The sequence below is a fragment of the Polypterus senegalus genome, chromosome 7, assembly GCF_016835505.1.
Source record: "Polypterus senegalus isolate Bchr_013 chromosome 7, ASM1683550v1, whole genome shotgun sequence".
Taxonomy (NCBI): Eukaryota; Metazoa; Chordata; class Cladistia; order Polypteriformes; family Polypteridae; genus Polypterus; species Polypterus senegalus.
This window is the reverse complement of record NC_053160.1, coordinates 164,651,386-164,673,946: the sequence shown is the minus strand read 5'-3', so window position 1 is coordinate 164,673,946 and position 22,561 is coordinate 164,651,386. Positions and strand designations below refer to the sequence as shown.

Genomic DNA, 22,561 nt, shown 5'->3' with positions numbered 1-22,561 from the left:
CATATTAAGAAAGATGCGTTAGTCGTGAAATTATTACCGACATTAAAACACATTATCAACGTCGACAGAAAAAAATAAAGTTTCATAGGATGATGAACGTACCTGAAAGTGATGCACGGGCTTCATCCTGGGCTTTTTTTTTCTTTTGTTTCTCGGCGCCGGACTGTTTTTATCTCTTTCCAGGACCAGGCATATTGTTCAATTATTATCATTTTTGTCAAAATAGGCAGCCGTAACAGAGGTGAGGGCGCGCCGTGCGCGTCATCACGTGTGCTTAGCCTACTCTGCGTTCACCGTAAAATGCAATATATACGTTTATATTTTTGTTTATTTGTATATGTATATTATTAATATTAATTTAATATTGTAATATATAAAAAGATTTTTGAGCAGCTGGGATGGTGCCCCCCTGGGAGTTGGTGCCCTACGCAGACTGCGTACTCTGCGTATAGGGAGCGGCGGTACTGCGAGCAACTGTTGCTGGGGGTGCCAGAATCCATCAAGGAAGAAAAATGAAAAACATTATTTGTACAAAATCTTAATTTATTTATCCATTCCTAAATAATTAAATGGGCAGGCTATTTCGTATCAGTGCAATACGCTGCTTGTTAAAACGGATGACTCCCGCTCTTACATGCAAGTCTGCGTGAATATTATGAACTATCGTATCTGTTCAAGTTCTATTTAAATTTTCAACAGAAGGAATTTTTATTTAGTCGACAGAAATATCTTTGGTAGGAATGTAAGTTAAATGTAGGCATCATTGCATAAATTTTTCTTCACCATACAAATGTAAAGAGTAAATTTGCCTTACATTCCAACCAAAGATATTTGTGTCGACTAAATAGAACTTGAAAAGATATATTTTTTTGAATGTGATCACACAATTCAGATCGAGTTGACACGCACCAACGCATCGAGCCCACGTGCTATTGTGGTTTCGCCTGCGTGCCTCAATAAGTCATCCTCCCCTCGCTCTTACTTTTTTACCGTTCATCTAATGATTACACAGTATGGCTTTACCAAAACAATCATTGATGGCAAATAAAGTATTTATTATTCATAAAGTTTCAATTCAGTCTTTCTGCGTTAACCGCATATTTTTTCATACATCTCAAACCAAGGGGATGCGTGGGTAAAATGAATAAAAAAGCGCGCGTACATACTCGGTGCACCTCCTCTCGGGAATCGAACCTCAGACATTGGCGCTAGAGGCGAAGCCTCTACCACTGCGCCATGGCGTGTGGTTGTTTCTTAATGCATCAGTAAACAGCTCATCTTCCTCTTTATCTGAGATGTGACACACTGCATGCACGGGTTTTTTTTTACACTGTCTTCCTTTAGCGTGACATTGACTTTTTCCACCCCACGGCTGTATTTAATGTTAGTTAAGTTTCTCTCGCAGTTTCGCTGAGTTTGTGCCAAACACCACCCTGACCATCTCATCTTCCTCTGCATAAGCACAGTCCTTCACCCGTGAATATTTAGCGGCAGTGTTTCTATTGGATTGCCGCTGACGGACGACCTTATATGGGCAGGCACTAAATTACGTGGGAGGCGTAACTCCGCCTCCCACGGGCATCGAGCAGAAGTCTATTATAGTATATGGACAAAAAAATAGGTTCCAGTTATGACCATTACGTGTATGAATTTCAAAATGAAACCTGCCCAACTTTTGTAAGTAAGCTGTAAGGAATGAGCCTGCCAAATTTCAGCCTTCTACCTACACGGGAAGTTGGAGAATTAGTGATGAGTCAGTGAGTGAGTGAGTCAGTGAATGAGTGAATGAGTGAGGGCTTTGCCTTTTATTAGTATAGATTAATCAGTAATGGTGCATTGCATGATAAAATGCGGTGACTACACTTGACTTGAACATTCCTGGTTTTCCTCCTCTTTCTCTGTACGTTTATCATTCGTTTGCTCAGAGGTTGATGCGCTTGCTGCTTCCTGGGCAGCTCTTCTTTTCTCCACCCTAGCGGCCTGCTTCTTCTCTTCTTTCGTTGGCATCTTTTCACATTAAAACTGATTAAGTCAGTGTTTGTGTTGCAATTACTTAGTACGTTTTCCTTACGATTTCACTTAAGCTGGCACTTAACTCTTCAATCTGCTTCAAGAATGATTTAAGATATGAAGAGGTGGTGGAAGTGACGGTGAAGGTGGTAGGGATGAGAATGGCGCACATACACATGTGACCAATGCCGAGAGTTGATTGTACAATAAAATAAAATAAAAATAAAAAGAGGAATAACTTTGAAAGTCAATCATCACCCTAAAAGCGGACAGTAGATGTCACATAGTATATGTGTACCATATTTCAGGGCAAAAGTTCAAATGGTTTGCGAGCTACAAGTGATTTAAAATCCTGGACAGACAAACGAACAGCCACGGTAGTGTATTATATATAAAGATTTTGACCACTTTGCAGAGAGTTGTGTTCAGTTTAACATCAAAGATTCTTCCTCTGTTGTTCAGTGTCAAAAAAGCCAAAATAAATGCACTCAGCTTGAATGTTGTATAAGAATAAAAGATTCAAATTTCAAGAGGGTGAATTCTTTATATAGGCCCTGTAAACGACACAGCAGCCAGACTTCCCGGTGTTGTGTTATTTCAGTTTAAGTTAAGAGCACTGAGTGGGAATAGAAAAGTCCCCTGAGCCATCTGGTTATAAATTATTCAGCATTGTGGTGTTTTACATAGCACAAATTCATGATTTAAATTTGTATTATTGTGTGAGGAACGAAGTGCTTGGAGATGTTAACTGAATAAGATATAGCCATGCTGGGATTTGAAAGAATATGATTTATAAACAAGTGTTAATAGACATGACAGCCGTGAGGCCATCAGATTTTTTAAGCACCCTTTGATGCCTGTTTTGATGTGACAGTGTTCAAGTGATACCACACTTCTTTTGTATTTCTTCCTTTTCTTTCCATGAATTTAGTGTTTTGTTTCTGAGATCTACAAACATATCCAACCACAGAGCTACTGTGAAAGTCCATCTCCACAGCATAAGGTGCTAAACAGGAACTAAATGTGGACCGAGCCACAGTGCGTTGCTTGGTCCACTGTGTCACTGAGTCATGGAGATGATTTATAGTTAACATAGCATGCAGTTCTTTTAGGTATGGGTGGAAACTGAAGTACAGGTAGAACACGCAAACTCCAAACAGATAGTGAACAAGTGTAAGATTTGAACCCAAGACTATGGATCTCTGAGCCATAAACCCCAAGCAATGTATCATAATGTTCTCAAACCTACTTAATCCAATTCAGGCCCATCATTGCGCATTATTACAAGAACCAGTTGTGGACAGAGTGCCAGTCCCATCACAGAGCCGCACACACAGTGTCAGCTGATAACTGGGAGCTTATCAAACCCCACTTATTGTGGATGTGGGAGGAAAACGGGAGAGCTTAGGGAAAGGGAGAAAGCGTAAACTCCACAGGGACAATGGTCTGGCGCAGGAGGCATCAGTGCTACTTGCTGCATCACTGTGCCATCCGGCCACTTATAAACAGGACTGATGTTTTGTGGTGCTTCTACAGCTGGGATGGGTGGATACTCTAGAACTTCCATTCTTTCTGACTACCATGAATATTTATAACATATTGTGTAAATGAGCTGACTGCTGTATTTTGAGAAAGAAAGCGAGACTATAGCAGCATCTTGACATGCAACAAGGAAGACAAGTGGTTAGTTAAAGTGACGATTTGATAATTACTATAATAATGATGCATCAATATTTCCTTTTTTCCACTAAAATCTGAATCCCATAAAACTGATCAAAATACTTGCTTTAGCATCTGGACCAGATGTTTTAATGTCAGCGAGTGCTGCTTCTTCATGGCCCTAGGCAATAGCTTTGCCATGCTGCCAACCCACCCACATGCCACAGAGATGGCAGGTGGAGCTGAGCTACTTATGGCGGTACTTTAATTTCTTGCTTACAGGTGTATAGTCAGTGATTAGTGCCCTGGTGGGAAGCCACCTTTGATGTCATGGTTTTGTTTGGTATCGGTGGCAGACTTGCACTGGACAATGAACACATTGGCTTGTTGATGGTGTATGGTGCCTAGTCTAGCACTTTGTCCTCATATGCTGATTTGTTTTATTTGTGTCTGGTGACTGCTGTGAGTGCCAAGTATTCCTCTGAAAGGTTTTTAGAAATGCTAATCCGAATAATGACTTTCATCTTTGCAGTACTCGGAAGAACTTGGTCTCCGGTAATGATTTAAATGCACCGATAAAGAAAAACACACACACATGTTTTACTCTAAGATAAGAGCTCCATTGTAGGATCAGATAAGATTTATTTCATGTAGTCCCCCAGGGGTCACCGAATGGTGCCTCATGATTCTAGAGACCTGGGTTCAATTCCCAGCCTGGTCACGGTCTGTATAGGTTCTCCCCGCTTTTCAAATATGTATATGTCAGTTGAACTCATGGTTATGCCCAGTGATAAGCCAATATCTTGTCCAGGGATGGCAGCGGCCTAACACACAATGCTTTTGGGACAGGCTCTAGCATTAATCCAGCTTAATCCAGCACTTAGGGAATGCCCTCACCCTAAACTCTTAAAATCCTGGTTCTTTAATGGCATTTTGTGGTTCTTTACTGGGTTATATGGAACCTCATAGAACCATTGCTTGACAAAGCAGCATTTCATTCTCTGAAGTTTTTTTTGTATATGAAGTTGGTTCTAAGTGTTATGAAAACCTTCCTAATATGAAGTAAAAAAAATGGAAATCTTTAATGTATGGTAGGCTACCTAGCAGGGCACTAAGAGATTAAGAAACCCTGGACTTAGCCCATGTTAATGCATGTTATTTTACTGAACAGTCACCATGGGTTCAGAAGAGAGAGGACATATTTTACCAACATGCTAAATTCTGTGAGGATGCAACAAAAGGATATGATTAATGTGGAGCTTTATTTTATTTGATATTATTTGTCCGGAATTTTAGTAAGCATTTGATAAAGTGCCACATGAGAGGATGGGCATCAAACTAAAAGAATTTGGAGTTCGGGGTCCAAAATTGGCTCAGGTACAGGAATCAAAGGGTGACAATGTGAGGAACATCATCAGAATTGGCTGATTTTAAGAGTGGTGATCCACAGAGGTTAGTGTTAGGGCCACTTCTATGTTTAATATATATAAATGATTTGGATAGGAATATAATAAACAAGCCGGTTAAGATTGCAAATTATAGGTGGATTGGCAGATATTTTGGAATCCATTGAATCATCACAGAGGGTCTTGGACAGCATACAGGCTTGAACAGATTTGTGGCAGATGAAATTTAATGTCTGTAAATGTAAAGTATTACTCATAGAAAGTAAAAATGTTAGATTTCAGTACACAATGGGGGGTTTGAATATTGAAAGTACCCTTTACGAAAAGAACCTTGGAGTCATAGTGAATTAATCACTATCTTCATCCAGACAGTGTTCAGAAGCCATTAAAAAGGATAACAGAATGTGAGATTATATAGCGCTCTGAAGTGTGGATTTGAAGTCCAAGGAGGTTCTGCTGAAGCTTTATAATGCACTGGTGAGGCCTCATCTGAAGTTCTGTATGCAGTTTTGGTCTCCAGGACATGGCAATGCTGGAAGAAGTCAAGAGAAGAGTAACTAGGCTGATTCCAGGGCTACAAGGGATCATTTTATGAGGAAAGACTAAAAGAACTGGGCCTATACAGTTTTAGCAAAAGAAGATTAAGATTGAAGTGTTTAAAATTATGAAGGGAATTAATACAGTGGATCAAGACTGTTATTTTAAAATAAGTTCATCAAGAACACAGGAACACAGTTGGAAACTTATTAACGGTAAATTTCACAAAAACATTAGGAAGTTTTTCTTCACACAGAGAACCATAGACACTTGGAATAAACTACCAAGCAGTGTGGTAGATAGTAGGACTTTCAAAACTTGACTTAATGTTATTATGGAACAAAGTGGATGGTAATGGCAAGCTTGATGGGGCTGAATGACCCATTCTGTCTAGATTGTTTTAATGCAGAAAGAATCCTTTTAATATCATGACCCATTGGTATTTCACAAATCTGTTATAATCTTTTCATGGTTCTTCACTGTATTGAGCATGTCACAGATCTAAATAAATATAAGTTCTTTCTGCAACCTTCATGTGAATGGGCCTTTTGGGAACCAAATATGGTTCCCCTATGGTATCATGCTGAGAAACCGCGCTGACGCCTTCATTACTAAGAGTTTAGACAGAATAACAGTCTATTGCAGGCCACACTCCAGCTCATTCTCCTACTCCATGATGTCACATACACAGGACACAGTGAAATTTGTTCATGTGCTAATTACCACAAAACACGTGTCCACTCTCCAGTGCCATGGTTAGCAAGCAGAACAACTTTACCTTGAACATCTCTGTATTCCTTACCTGAAACATCTTGGAACATATCTATCAACTCATTTTATTTTTCCTCCTTACTCAAATCTAGAAATTCAGCTCCATTTACACCAACATTACTAAACACTGTACAGCATATTGCTCATCCATTTTTTTTTTTTTTTTTTACCCAGATTACCCCATTACAGTAAAATGGAGACTATCTAACAACACAACATGGCACACTGTCACCTATAGTAACTGGTCACAGTTACTGGCATTGGAGATGACCCCCTAGCCTCTGCACATAGCGGAGTCTCCAGACCAAAAGAGTCCTCCTCATCCGATCTGCACAAAGCCATCCAGAGAAATATATATTAGATATTTTGTGCATTGTTAGATTAAACAAAACAGTAAGAATATTGTGTGTTGTGTTTCCTGATATTATGAATTACTCAGTGCCCATTGAAAGGTGAGTCTGCAAGTGCTTCACACTGTCTCGGTGGGGTGAGAGGAATGCCTGGGAGTAGGCTGGGTGTCGCTAGATGTTTGAGTGGCACATCCTATAAATGAGGAGAATTCAAGAAAGATGGGGGAGACTTTGCTGGAGAACCAATAAATTGAAACCTCATGTAGGCATTGCAATGTAGCTTGAAGAAGATGATGCTGCATTTATATACCACTTTTCAAGACACTTTACATGGGAACCACCACCCTCATGCAGCAAGTACCTGGATGATTAGTTAACCTTAGTTGTTAGGTGGCGAAGGGATGAGAGAGAGACAGTTAGCCAATCAGGGTCAGGCAATGTTTAGAGGCATTGATTGGCAATTTACCTAGGAAACACCCTACTCTTTACGAAACCTGCTCAGTGATATTTTATGACCACAGAAGAGTCAGGGCCTCAATTATACATCTTAGGAAAAAGGATGACACCAACTTTTACAGCACAGTGTCCCCATCACCTATTCTGAAGTGCCTGTGGTATGGCTGCTAGCTGAACAAGCCTGTTATTTGGATGATATTGGAAGTGCCACCAAAGACTTCAATTTCCCGCATTCAGCAGGGGTGCGCAGGGTGAGATGGGAGGTTATAAAGATGCCGCCGTTCAGCTTCGACAGGAAACAGAACAGTCCAGACAAAGCTGCAGTGGTCTTTTATAGATAGCATGTCGGTTATACATGTCACAAAAGGTGCTTTTCCATGTAATGCTGCCATATTTTTTATTTTTTTTTTTGCAGACTAAATATATTGTGCACTTTGTATGCCTAGGTTTGTGTATATCTTAACTGATAACGTCCTCCATGACTAATTTATGGTGTATTGCTTAGTATCAGAGTAAGATTTCTGTGTTCAGCCAATGGGGCTCCCCCAGTTTCCATGAAGATTTTGCACACCGACTACAAACCAATTAATAAAAATGTGATGAAGTACAAAAACAATTAGCAGTTTTTAAACAAAAATAAGTAATTATACTGAGCCCCATAGATGTTAAGCAAAAAAAAAAAAAAATTAGAACGAATTTCATAACTCATTTGAACAGATTTTTTTTTTTTCCCTGACTCTTATTTCAGTAGTATGAAGCCTGGTTCTGTATTAATTTATTTGTTCAAACAGATTATTATTATTTTTCCCCAGTTCTTATTACGGAGCAGTGAACTGTAAGGTGTGTGTTAAAATCAGTGAATTGGGAGAGGAACTAGTTGGAAGACCACCGCGGTTGAAAAGGAGTCCTGAAACAAGTTTCAAATGCAGGAAAAGGATTTATGGAATTTTCTCAGAGAATGTGATATTCTGGAGTCAGTGGTGGAAACATTTAAAATCTAGTCGATGATGGCACTGAACAGCGTAGAATAGACTGAAACTATTGGCTGGCTATACACTTCCGGTTCCAGTTCACTGAACTGCATACCACAAAAAAAGTACCTTCTGAAATAAGAAAATAAACCAAAATTATCCATTCAAACAAATGAAATAAGTCATTCGAACAGTTTTTTTTTCTTTTTGCCTGACACCTACGGGGCTCCATATAATTAAAAACGCTGAAGTCTTAAAATGTTTCATTATTTTTATGTTACCGTAGCAGCAATTTCCTTGAAATCACTAAATTGAATAGTTTGGGACTTCAGGTGGGTTTAAAATAAATTCTTTTTTTGGATTGGGGGCCCGCAACCATTGTTGGGGGGGTCTATGAATTTTGCCCTACACCGCTGCTGACATTGGAGAATTTAAATGGTGACATTGTTTCCCAGTGTGGGTAATTAGAGCGAGTTTCCTAATCTTAAAAGACCTTATAAATTTAACTTCAGTTTTAGTTTTAAACTAGGCTGACCCGCCTTTTAAGTTGACCACTTCTAAAGGCAATTCAATATGTAGATCAATTTGATATTTTATACAAACTCATTAATTTGGTGATATTGCATTTGAGCGGTATTACTTTAATACTCATAGTTTCTGTTATTTTTGTGATGAAATTGAAACTTTTTTTCTATATTGAGGTCACCTTTTTGAACCCCCCTGATATTTATTACGCGGTGAGGCATTTGTACTCCATCAACATTAATTATTTCCAGAGACATAATTTTGTCTATTTTTCCAGCGCGTCACGCACAAAAGCAAGGGAATGACGGGAGCAACAGAACTCTGCTCACATCATGTCTCTTCGTACCGCAAGCTGCAAGTAGTAAGTCTGTGATAAGCGGAATACCGCTACGCTTTCCACTCATGGGATGGAAGGACAATCCCGACAGCTTTTATATAGTAAGAAAGAAGAAGAAGATATCGCACAGTCTGGAGTAGAAAATCATCTTTTACCTGGAAAAACGAAACTAGAAATCCCATCGTGCATTGCAAAATGGACGGGGCGTGTGTGAAACTCCGCGCCTGCGTAGCACTCACGGGACGGAAGGACAATCCTGACCACTTTTATATAGAAGGATTATTTTTATTTAAGTACAGAGGTAAACAAACTCTTGCTTACGCATTAAAGCTATAACTATCTACACTTCTCCTAACACCCAAGTTGTTTGGATATGGGAAAAAAGCTGAAGTATCTGGAGAAAACCCCCTTGGGCGGTAAGTGCAGACTCCAACAGACAGCAGCCGTGACGGGATTCGACCCCAGCCTTTGAAAGCTGGGAGGCTGCAGGACTAACCAGTGCACCACCCTGTTGTCTATATAATCATTTACGACAAACTAAAATGTGAAAACATGTAGCTTCATTAACAGGCCACACAGTGGCACAAGAATCCAAGTCCCGACCTGCTCACTACCGTAATTGAACTTGCCCATTCTCCTCATGTCTGATGATGAGGTTAATCATCAAGTGTGAACTAGCCTGGCATGAAAGCGTATGTGAACATCTAGTATCTGACAGACTTGCACTGTAGCCCATCCAGGGTTTGTTCCTGTCTGGCACCCCTTGCAGGCGGAATATGCTGCAGCTCTGAACTGGAATACTTAGAGCTTAAGAAGTGAGTGGATGGAACTCCTTCACAGTGGTCCCTCTGATATGTCCAACTTCCTGTATAAAAGTCTCCATCAATAAATAAATAAATATCCCAAGAGTGTCTTACATGATAATTAGTGATGCAAAAAAACATTTGCAACTGCTTTTCCTCTAAAGGAAAAGGCTGCACCTCCTCCCTGATAGAGGCTTTGTGATCGTATGACTATGGTCTGATTTGAAAGCTCCAGGAGGCATAATGAGAGCGGGCTCTGACTGGCACAGTCACGTTAGAGTAATTAACTCCATGGCAGTCAGTCCAGTGATCTGTTTATTCCTCCATATGCCCTCGTCATGTGAGGAAAGTGCAGACACACTTAAATGTGTATATGCACATTAAGAGCATCCTGTTTTTTGAGTGTGCCAAATTCATGAGAACTCGGTCAAGGTGGACCTGCATGCTTCACTGTAGGCTGTCCAAGTCTGGGCTTTCAAGTAAGTAGCCCTGTAACTGTTGGTGAGACACAGAAAAGCAGGTTTGCTTCAATTTTCCCAACCCCAAAAACACCTTAGCCATCTTTTGTGACAAGTTCTTAGGGGCTTGATGCACATTTCTAATTTTGTCCTGCTTGAACAGCAGGAGTTTTTTTACAGTGCTTGCAATGATTTCTTTATTTTAGCTGAAGAGAGTGCCTAAAATGTCGAAGGTATGGCTTCTTTCTCTCTTGAATAAAAGTACATCATTTAGGCATTTCTTGATCACAGAGAGAGAGAGAGCGAGCATAACATGAATAACAGCCGCAGTGCAATCATGAGGGGTTTGTTGAGGTTTAATTTGACCTCCTGTGGTTTACAGGGCTTGGACAACTTCCCAAGTCTGCGGGCATGAATCACTGGCCTGTAGCAAAATAAAAACACGCTCCTGTAGCGTAAGCCATTCCCTAGTATGTGGCCCACTTTGAGAGTGCACACTTTCAACATCTCAGTAAAGTATATGGACCCATAGTCGGAGGTGTCAGATATTAGTGCATTAGGAAGCATTCTGGTGTAAAAATAATTAATATGAGAATTCATGGCCTGAATTTTCGAGGAGTTTTTTCAGTCTGGTAATCCGCACCTCCTGGCCTCATCTTTACAGTCTTTGTTATTTGTTAAACTGCATCACACAGCCCATGGAGCCATTAGCCCATGAAAATGCTAAAGGTTTCCAGTAACCGCCATCATAAAATAAATCCAGCAAACTTTGTGTCCACTCTGGCTTAGTATCCAAATAATGATCCATTTTTCCATAGTCTCAGTGTGGCATGGCTACATATTTTAGCCGTTTTGCTTATGTTTTTTTTTTCTTAGGGGAAACGCAACAAGCTACTGATTTTAAGTCATTTTGGTTCAAAAATGTGGTCACTCAGTATTGAGATGCTTTTAATGAATTGACAACTAATTAAGCCGCCATTGGCCCCAAATCTTTCTTCCTATTCCGTTCCCAGCTTTCAGCAAACTAAGCATGGTCACTCAACATGACTGCCAGAAGCGATCCTTCTCCGTTGGGCCACTGTGCAAGACGCCTAACCTGAAAATTGCTCCAGGGATGCTGCACAATGGCAGACCCTACTAGTCTCCTAGAGGTTTCTAATGCACGTATCAGTGTGGGTTTCCATCAAGGTGCTGTGGTTACTTTCACAGTCCAAAGACATGCAGGTGAGGTGAATTGGTGACACTAAATTGGATGTGGTGTGTGTTTGGTGTTTATGTGTGTGTTTCCCCTGTGATGAACTGGCGCCTTTCCAAGGTTTGTTCCTGCCTTGCACCCTATGCTAACTGGGATAGGCCCCACATCAAAAGACCTGAGTGTCCATAGCAAGTCCCATCTGCACTTGCCCTTCTTATAAAGAAACACTGTGTGGTCAGACCAGTCCAGTTTATTGTCCATGTGAACTCCTAGGTTCTTGTAGCTCTACACTACTTCCATGTACTCCCCCTAATGGTAACTGGTCTCAGAGCTGGAGGAGTTATCTGAAAGTTTCTGTAGGTGGCAAGCGCTGGTATTATATTAGAAGTGTGTTGTGAAGAAGTTAAATAAAAAGGTGGACGGGACAATTCACTGAGGTGCTCCAGTATTACACACCACCATTTCTGACACACAGTCCCTTAGCTTTTGTTTGTCAGGTAGTCCATGATCTAGGAGATTGTTGGGGCATCAAGATGCAAAATCTTGAGTTTTTTCTCTAGTCGATTAGGCAGAATGATGTTAAAGGTAATGGAAAAATCAAAGAACATGATCCTGACTGTGGTGGTGGCTTTGTCCAAGTGGGAGTAGGCCACGTGGAGCATGTAGATGAGAGAAGTGACATGATATTAAAAAAGAAAATCCGTAGAAACTCTTGCTGACACATCCATTAGCGTAGTTCAGTTATTCTTTGCAGGACCTGTTGGTGACTTTGACACTATGGAGTGTTGCCCAGTTTGTGTCACAGTTGTATGGATGTGGAATGGGGTGGTGTCCTGGTATTTTTATGCTGCCATGTAGATGACTAGGGTGAGTGGAACACAATCATGGCCTGTGTTCAATAGCTGAATATATACAGCATGTCACCACAGTGTAAGCTCATGAGTGAAGATCCAACCCATGGCATAAACATCTTAATTTCTGGTCTGTGGATATGTCTTTGCTGTAGAGATGTGCACTTGCAGGACCTGCCTTTGTGATAGACAATCTACAAGACCACTCGCCAGGCAGATGTACAGAAGGAGATATATATATAGAACCCTGTTCACTTTGACATTGAAATGGTGAGAGGGGATGACTCGCTGAAATCGGAGGTCATGGGACATTGCAACAGGAAGATGTTTTTTGTAACAGAGCTGAAACTAATTCTGTCTTTAAGGACTGACTTGAAGTGAAGAGTAAGCAATATGGTGTCTGTCAGGATCATGCTTTGTGATTCTTTTATGACTTTTGCAGGGTTTTCCGCTACCCCTAATTTAATAGTTTTTTTGGTCATTTAAATTAAATCTTTACCAAGGGAAGTTTGTCAAATAGGAGAGATCTTCATATAGCTCAGTGTCCCTTTTTTGTGTCATATGGCCAGAACATTTACTAAGGAACTCTCGAAGGTATAAAACACAAACAAAAACAAAATTTTCCAGAAAGTAATCAACCTAGAAAGTTTTGTTTTCCAGTACATTTTCACATAACCCTTGCAAAAGAATCAAATGGAGAGATGGGAGAGGGTTGGTGTCCCAAAGCGGATACCAGATTTAATACAGTTGCCTTTGTAGAAGTTTGAGGATGTGATGGCCACCAAAGGTGATGAGTATTGCGCCAGAGCAATGAAGACTGATTTTCATTAATTTTTTGAAGCAGAAAGGGTGAAAATGTGATTGATGTTCTTTTATACCAAAATTCTGGAGGGTGTGGAAGAGGATAAAGAGATGCGAAGAATCAGAGCAGACTTCATTAGAGTCAGAGCAGACTTCATTAGAGTCAGAGCAGACTTCTTTAGAGTCAGAGCAGACTTCTTTAGAGTCAGCAACGTCTGATGCATGACTCTCTTGGTTTCTCCCAACGTCTCTAGCTGTGTCCTTGACACTCTTCTCTATAGTAGTGTAATGCCAGCCAGCCAGCCATTGTCTAACCCGCTGAATCCGAATAGGGTCATGGGGGTCTGCTGGAGCCAATCCCAGCCAACACAGGGCACAAGGCAGGAACCAATCCCGGGCAGGGTGCCAACCCACCGCAGGACACACACAAACACACCAAGCACACACTAGGGCCAATTTAGAATCACCAATCCACCTAACCTGCATGTCTTTGGATTGTGGGAGGAAACCGGAGCGCCCGGAGGAAACCCATGCAGACACGGGGAGAACATGCAAACTCCACGTAGGGAGGACCCGGGAAGTGAACCTGGGTCTCCTAACTGCGAGGCAGCAGCGCTACCACTGCGCCACCGTGCCGCCCATAGTGTAATGCTTTTTATATATTTTTTGTAATTAAGACATTTTTCATTATCAGTTGTGGAAATAATCACAAGGGGATATAAGGGGATATAAGAAGGTTTGTGGTAGCCATCCCATATACCTGAAATAAATCGAGTTCAAGTGATCCACAAGAGTCCACAACAAAACCGAGATAACAGAACAAAATTGCAGTTTTATACATTGGAGACAGAAAGGAGTGTATCTCTGGGGATGGAATCTGAAGATAGTTCAGGAGAGGTAGAATTGGAAGTGTGGTCAGGTAGAATTTTCTTCTGATTGTCTGCAGAGGAGGAAATAGAGAAGGTATTAGTGGACAATGCGACCCAATGTTCTGGCGTCGAATTACAAAGTGCCTCCCATGCACAAATGTATGGCACAGTTAATGTGAACATTTCTCTGAATGATGGTATGGCCTTTCAACTAAAATGACAACCATAAAATGCTTTAGATCATAGTTAGTTAGGAGAATTTTGTCAATCGTGCAGGATGTCACATTATTTCATCTGTCTGCTCCCACTGTTTTCAGTTAACACAAAGCAGCGAAAAAAAAAAGAAAAGCTTTTTCCAGGCAAGCAGACTTGTTAATAGCCACAGACTTGGCTATTACAACTCAGGATTTTTCTCTATGGTGCTGCTCCTCAGCCGTGAACCGGCAGCTTTCATTACAGTCCTTCCATTGCTCCTCACAATGCAAAAGCTTCTAGCCCACTATGGGTGGGACAGCTTACAACTGCATGCGCCATGAGAGCCAAGCTCTCTCCTCTCCTATTGCATTATGGATGAAACGTTAAGGAAGGCTTTCAGGACTTGATGAAGTGTTGCCTCAATGTGCATTTGCAAAGGCAAAAAAGGTAAAAGTTGTTTTCATGCTAAAATGTACATAGGTCTGCAAAATGAAACTCAAAAACATTGTTTTAATGGTGAATAGTTATTTTTATTTGCATTCATGAACAAATTAAAAATGAAATTAGAATGTTTTCATCATGTCACATTTAAGTACAAAAATGAATTGAAATATACTTAAAATTAATCAAAGGCACACTTTATTCTTGTATACAATACTGTTCTAAAGCAATTTAGCATGAAAATATTTAGTCAGTTTAAAGCATACATTTCAAAAGAGCTATGATACAAAGGCACTGACTTACAGATAACTTCTGTAGTTTTTGTCCTTTCCTTGTTTTTTGATACAAAACTTCATCTGGTTGCCTGTCGGTTGTCCGCTTTTTCTGTTGCGCTCAAATGAATCACTCAGCACTCATCCGCCATCACACTGGCATCCCAGCGTCCCCGTTACTTTCTTTCCATGTCCTTGATGTCCTGATGGAATCTTTTGCCCTAATTTTCACTCACCGCTCAAAGATTTTTAAGGAAGAATTTTAAATGCGAGTCCAAAAACTGAACTCTGGGACTCGTTCTAACCTGTTTCCTTAAACATAACTAATACGTTTTTCACAACTTCTTTATAATTCGGATCTTTATTAATTACCTAAAAATGTAGACATTACCTTTTTGAATGAAACCCAAGCCTGTCATTCCAAATTGTTCATCACACCATCAAATTGTGCATAAGATATACTGGTGCCAGATACACAGAGAAGGTTCATATCAGGAAGGGCATCCGGCTGTAAACCGCAAAAACCTTCATGATGGAACAGTAGATACATGTAAATATCTAGGATCAATGGTAGCCTAAGATGGAAAACTAGGTGCAGAGATAACCCATAGAGTACAGTGTGGATGGAGCAATTGGAAGAAGGTATAAGGAGAACTGTGTGATTAAAGAATTAAGGCAAAGGTTAAAGATGAGGTTTATAAGACAGTGGTAAGACCAGCCATGAAGTATAGAGCTGAGACATTGCCTTTAATGCTGAAATCAGCCCAGCCTATGGTATGATGCACTTGGCCATGTGCTCACTTCACAATAACTGTTACCACATTAGGACCTGAACGTAGTCTGCTGAAGTGCAGCAGTGTGGGCCATCACACCAGCCCAGGTGTAACCATCCACCCAAGTCTCTTCCACTTATCCAGTTCATGATTGCAGGAGGCCAGTGGCCATTCTGAAGTAACCATTCCAATTCATGGACGTTTGTTGTTAATTTGTGAATGATGAGTTCAAATTGTGGTACACAACTTAAAGTCAGTATTCATTAATCCGTGGTCTGTGCTTTTGTACAACAGATAGATGCCTACAGAGTAGGATACAGGAGTGGGACTTTAATGGAGGATTGAAGCATTTCAATGGGATGCCATGAGAGCTACCTAGATGTGCCGTGGTGTTCCATCTCTTCAGACGATTGAGCATGTGTATAAGATATCTTGTGTTTGTGGTTAGTACAACAGTAGTGTGCCTTGGGATGTTTTAGGTTACAAAAATTGTGCCACCAATTGGGAAACTCTGGAGTAGATAGCTGTTGCAAGAACAGCACATCCTAGCCATTCATAGCATTCAGAATTTGATTTCAGAATTGATTTATTTAACAGTATTCTAGCAGAAACATGTGTTTTTGAGACATTGTGAGCATACTTTTGGATATCTGACATTAGGATTATGCAACATAAGAACACAGATTTTAGTGTCAGGAACTTTATCTCCATTCCCCATAAACACATGAAAGTAGATGCTTTCTTAGCCATTGCTACAAATATTGATGAGTGAAATGCAAAAACAAAATTAGCTAAATGAAACTGCTTGGACAATGAGCGGTGGCACCAAGTGCCACAACAGGTACCAAGAAGAGAAACAGAATAGAGGAGGGGTATTAATACTGTATAATTATTCATAATTTTTTATATAAAATGGTTAACAAACAATTGCAATACATATAGCTAAAGGCAATGTCGCAGTATGCAACTTTTCCATTGATTTTCAGTTAGAGGTTTCAATTACATAATCTTAGCGAGTTGGAGACAGTCGGCGGCGCACTGTTACGTAGCCAATCACGTAATGTGACATGCCCAACAACTCCCTCCAACTAGTTCTTGACTCACTCTGACAAAAATCAAACAGGTTTAACTTTGCCTTTAGCTGTAAAGTGGGGCTGTTTGTGCATGACAGCGGACAACCAATGATTGCTCGTCCTGAAGTACAATATATAGATTGTAGTGATAAGGAATGAGGAACATGCATGTTCTGTACCTCACAAACTGAAGAGAAGCTTGTCTGTCTGATGTCCAATGGTTTGCATACCACAACAGAATGAGAAAAAGAAAAAACGGTGACTGACCTAAATGCACCTTTTTGTACAGTGCTAGCTCCATCAGGCAGCACGCTACTGGCTGTCAAAAAAAAGGGGCGAGCACCACTGTGCTGGACAGTCAGAACTTGATCGCTGAATGTGACATGCCCAGCAATTATTCCAGTCATTTCAATTGACTTGTTCTAGTGAAGAGTTCAGCAACTACTTTCAGCAAGTCTGACATACTTAGTGATTAGAAGGGGGCCGATGTGACATTGGTGTAATCAGCAGCTCTAGTCAGGGTTTTCTAGACTTAAGTCATGAGTCTTCAGTATGGAGACCGTAGGGACAGTTCTTATAAAAGCAGACACCTCTATACACTGCTTTGGAGCCCTGTAGCTATTTTATTAATCCCTGGAATCTTTAGTAAAGTGGAATCCTGAAATCTTTTCCATTCAATGATTGAATTCCTTTAATTTCCTGTTTTGGTCAGTATAATGGAGTTTTTTTGAAGCTAGGTTACCGACACCTCTTTAAGTAGGTGAAAAAAACGGGATTCCATGTTTAGCGGTGGTATTGTAACGAATACTTCTATGTTGCGGTATAGGAAATGGAGAATGGTTATAAGTGGAAAGGGGGGAGCTCAGGCCTTCTGTATCTGTCCACACAGACGTGCCAAGTTGACTTGTCATTTTTATTTTGAATGAATTCAGATGGGTAAACAGCACTTGAGCTTGTCTACTGCCAAAGTTTAGTGGGCTTAAAGAAAGCAGTTGGTTCTTACTTAATCTTTAAACTCGGTTCTAGACCAAGGGCTCAGCAGTGGTGCAATGATGTACCCAGTCAAACAGGATTTTGCATCTGCATGTCGAACCATGTCAGTTTAGGAGGAAACCTCTGAAGTCTCTGAGACCGAAGGCATGCATAAAGGTCTATTGAAAGAGAGGGGCAAGTTTCATTGTGAAATGTCAGTGGTGAGTGTGGAGATCACTGCTTTCTTTTGTGCTCTCAGTGGACCAACAAGACTTAGACTTTTCTTTTAGCACGCTTTCTCCTGGTGCCTTTTTACTCTGCCTGTTCCAGCTTCCGATTTCAGCAGCCATACCACAGTTTGACAGATCAGTGACAAGAAGAAAAGGCATTTCCTAGAATGTAAGTATGTAAAAAGTGCTCCCCATGCCAAATGACAGCTGACCGTGACTGTGAGTAGGAGCTGCCATATGTCTCTTTTCTGAATGTTAAAGGCCATCACACTTTTGGCAAATGTTCCTCCATCCAATCCAAATGTTTTTCATTAACTTAAGAGGGTATTTTCTTTAATTACACGCTACGCTTTCCTATAAGCTCTTTTCTTTGTGGTCGGGCCACAACCAAAGATATACGCTTACTCTTTATAGTTTTAACAAATTCATGCAAGAAGTGAGCTTCCTGTCTGAAAATAGAGACAATAGGGAAAGACTGAAGGAGAAACAGAAGGCTGTGAGGAGTTGTGATAGCCGGTGAAAGGACAACTGCCTTGTTTATCAGAAATATGGCATCAATGCCCAGCCAGAGGCTAGCTGCATGTTTGTCTGTGCTTAGTGCCTGTGGATTTGCTAGGTGATGTTCACTTGTCCAAGTGGGCAGGTGAGTGTATCATATACTGTACATTTTATATACTGTATATTGTTATACCATATACAGTACAGGCCAAAAGTTTGGACACACCTCCTCATTCAATGTGTTTTCTTTATTTTCATGACCATTTACATTGGTAGATTCTCACTGAAGGCATCAAAACTATGAATGAACACATGTGAAGTTATGTACTTAACAAAAAAAGGTGAAATAACTGAAAACATGTTTTATGTTCTAGTTTCTTCAAAATAGCCACCCTTTGCTCTGATTACTGCTTTGCACACTCTTGGCATTCTCTCGATGAGCTTCAACAGGTAGTCACCTGAAATAAAACCATGTTCTGCAGCGGTGGGGGGATGGAATAGCAGGCTGCTTGCTGCTTGTCTTTATCGGCACATTTACAGGACAAAAGACGCTGAAGGAGAGGTGTGAACGGATTTAAGGTGGGCCGGATTTATGAGTTTTTTCATAGGCTGTGGTAATTCTAGTGTTAATTAAATGTCTGTGGCTCCTCTCAATGTGTCAGAAAGGCAGCAAAGGAATCAAACATTTGATTATTGCAGCAACTGAACTAAACTAAAATCTCAACTGAGACTCTTATTGAAAAAAGTTCTAGTAAAAGGCAGCCAAGCCACTCTTGTCCTACTTCCAAATTAAGCACATACACCTAGCTTACCATCCGCTAGCAAAGCAGCTAACATTTTTACGGTTTCTCAAAACACATCAAGGTTATTGCACAAGTTCAAGGTAAGCTTCTACTGAAATCAAAAGATACACTTATCTGTAAACAGACTGGTTAAACAAAACATTTGAAGGTCCTGTTTTGCCTTTCAGCTGTCCCAGAACACACTTCACTGCTATTCTGTTTGACAATTCTTACAGGCCTCAGCTGTTTACCTGAAATCTGTCAGTTGAAAAGGTTAAAGCATCCCCTACACAAGTCATTCAATATTTAAATGAAAATCTCTGGTAAAGAAATATCACCATAAATGTGTGCCTATCCTCAACTAGGAGAAAGCAGTTGCTAGGCAATGGGGAATGGCAGAGGTGACTACTGAGGATAAGACACAGTAGTGTACACAATGGTGCGTTTTGGTATGTCTTGGGTAGAAATTGCCTTTTAACTGAATTTTAGTGTCAGTTTGACAAAAGTGTGTGAATCGGATTGTGTCTGTTTTACTCCTCACTCGTCAACACAATCAGCAAATTCTGACATATGGGTAACCTGTGTGATGGTGCCCTAGTGTGTATTGAAAGTGAGGATCTCAAAACTCTGAAACAGAGAAGTGTTTAGATCAATGGCGGCACTGCAGAAAGTAGCCCGTCACCAGTACTGTGAAGTTCCATCTAATATCCATATTTGGTGATGGTTCATCTGTTTTAGATTTTCTTCTGCAGACCAGCAAAATTGGTGGGGGTCACTTAAGAATTTTTTGTAGTCTAGGGTGAAGCTGAAAGAATACCGGAGGAGAAGCAGGAATTTTAAAGAAGTTACAAAGGTTAAAAAAAGTGGCACATATTAACTTACAGCTGTAGAGAGTAGGACAGTTTCAGTTTATGTAGGAAGACCGCAGCTACTCCAGGAAACCTTAGGTGATAAAATCAGCTGGGGAAGACCTACAGACCACTCTTGTCTTTTTTGCTTTACAGACAGGCTTCATCCAGCTGACTGAAGACTTTTTATTTATTGAACCAGTGAATCGCAGCCAGGCGGCCACAGGAGAAGCTCACCGAGTCTACAGGAGGAAACGCTCACAGGATGAAAATCAGATGTCACAAACGTACTGTGCTGTTCTGTCTGGTAGGTTCTTTATTACGTCGACCTGCAGTTTGAACTTTTAAATTGCTTTTTTGTGTTGCAAAAGGGCCTTTCACCAACTCGTTAACCTCCTCCTCGCATGCACGCTATCCCGGTAATTTACTTGGTTTCCAGGGGTGAGACTTCTAACTCCCAGTCATTTACTTATGCAGAAGCAAAGGCAGAAAATTATAAGCTAAATTCTGCAAAGTGTCATGGCCTCGACATTTATGACATGCTGACAGAGTTAGGAGAGACTGTTTTTTAGAAGACATTTTCAGTGGTGTCTAGACATTGGATGGATTTTGAAATAGAGGGCATCCTTTCAAACACTACGCACCAGCAAAGTGAGAGTTACACACTGGCACCTGTAAAGCCGTGGTGAAGCTGCGGGCCGCTTGATGGGCACTGCTCGGCTCACAATTTTGTGGAAACGCCACTCCAATTCAACTTTACAATAGCAGAGAAGATTAACAGAAATCTTTTTCATATCACCACTATGTTGTGCTTCGAAGTAAGGATTGCACCATAGCACACACTGCCATTTTATGCATGTAGTGTCTTAGATTCCAATCTCACACCCAGTTGTTTTCCTCTTTGCATCCCCAGAGAGTTTAGTTTAATTGGTGATACCCCCCTGGCTCTGTGAGTGTGCGCTTGAGTAGACTCTGCAATGGACTGGAGCCTGTCCTGCTTGTGTTGCTTGTGTAGACTTTGACCCCCTGCACCATTGAATTATGTGGGTCTGAGAATGTTGTGTTTTTTACGTATCAGATGCTTGTTTGAATTTAAGTACCTGGGTATTAAGGACATAATAACTGAAGTACTGTACGATTAAAAGGGATTAACTTCAAAGTTGCTATCTCACAAATGCAAGTGCATCTGGAAAGGTGGGTCACATTAGCCTACCAGCAGTATGTGTCAGCTGTAATAGATATCTGGCAATTAGCACTTAGAAATGGGAGTTTTCAATGCAACATGAAGCAACTAACAAAGGCCAGAATTGTAAGCGGCTTGGTCACAAAAACTGCAAAAGATCAAGAGAAACTATGTCATAAATAATGGCAGAATATGCCAAACATGGACAACCTGTATCAGCAAATAGAAACAGGGGGCAAAGCTTTAAAAAGACACTTCACAGGAGATTTGCTAAATGACACTAAAGCGTCCAAAAAGTGAAAACCGAAATAAATGAGCACCGTAGAGACTTGATTTTAACAAAACCTGCAACCACTGCAGCCCTCCTGGACCAGACTTGAGCATCCCATTATACAGTACTTTATTTAATAGGTAACAACGTTCTTACATATTTTAATTTTAGTTTCTAACATTAGGTAACTACAATGGATTCAGAAAGTATTTAGACCTCTACACTTTCTACACACTTTTTGTGTTGCGCTTTTATTTTGAATGGATACATTTGCCATTCTTGCCTATCAATCTACAGTCAATAACCAATAATGACAAAGTGAAACATGTTTTCAGAAAGGTTTGCTAATTTATTAAAAATCAAAAACTGAAGACTGTCATTATTAATATATGTATTCAGACGTTAATTTAGTACTTTGTAGAAGCCGCTTTGGCAGCAATTTAAGCTTCAGGAGTTCTTGGATTAGTTTCTACAAGCTCTGCACACTTGGATATGAGCAGCTTATTCAAGTCTCCCTGGTAGATCCTTTCAAGCTCCATTTGATTGGAAGGAAAGAGTCTATAAACTGCTATCATTAGGTTCCTCCACAGATGTTGTATGGAATTTAAGTCTGGGTTGTGGCTGGGAGACGGTCACTCCAGTGATGTCTTGGCTGTGTGCTTTGGGTCCTTGTCATGTTAACAGGAGATGTGCAATCTGGAGCAGGTTTTCTTCAAGGACTTTGTATGTTGCTGCATTCATCCATCCCTCAATTCTGACCAGTCTCACTGTTCCTGCTGCTGAAAAAGCACCCCCATAGCATGATGTTGCCACCACCATGCTTCACTGTAAAGGTGGTATTAAGTAGTTGATGAGCAGTGCCTGGTCTTCACCAGATATATTGCTTGACGTTCTGCCTAAGGAGTTACATTTTACTCTCGTCATACCAGACAGTCTTTTCCCTCATATTCTCGGAGTCCCATAAATGCCGTTTGGCAAACTCCAAGTAGGAGTTAGCCACACTACTACAATTGCCTGATTATTG

The 22,561-nt window shown here is 40.6% G+C and overlaps 1 protein-coding gene across 2 annotated transcripts in view; it reads left to right on the top strand.

Moving 5' to 3' along the window:
• Window positions 1-22,561, top strand: part of LOC120532961 (A disintegrin and metalloproteinase with thrombospondin motifs 19-like) — a 245,910-nt gene that overhangs the window by 5,439 nt on the left and 217,910 nt on the right. For both annotated transcript variants that reach the window (XM_039759483.1, XM_039759484.1), the window contains exon 3: window positions 20,240-20,390. In XM_039759483.1, the coding sequence (XP_039615417.1) occupies window positions 20,240-20,390 (151 nt within the window). The remainder of the gene's footprint in view (window positions 1-20,239; window positions 20,391-22,561) is intronic.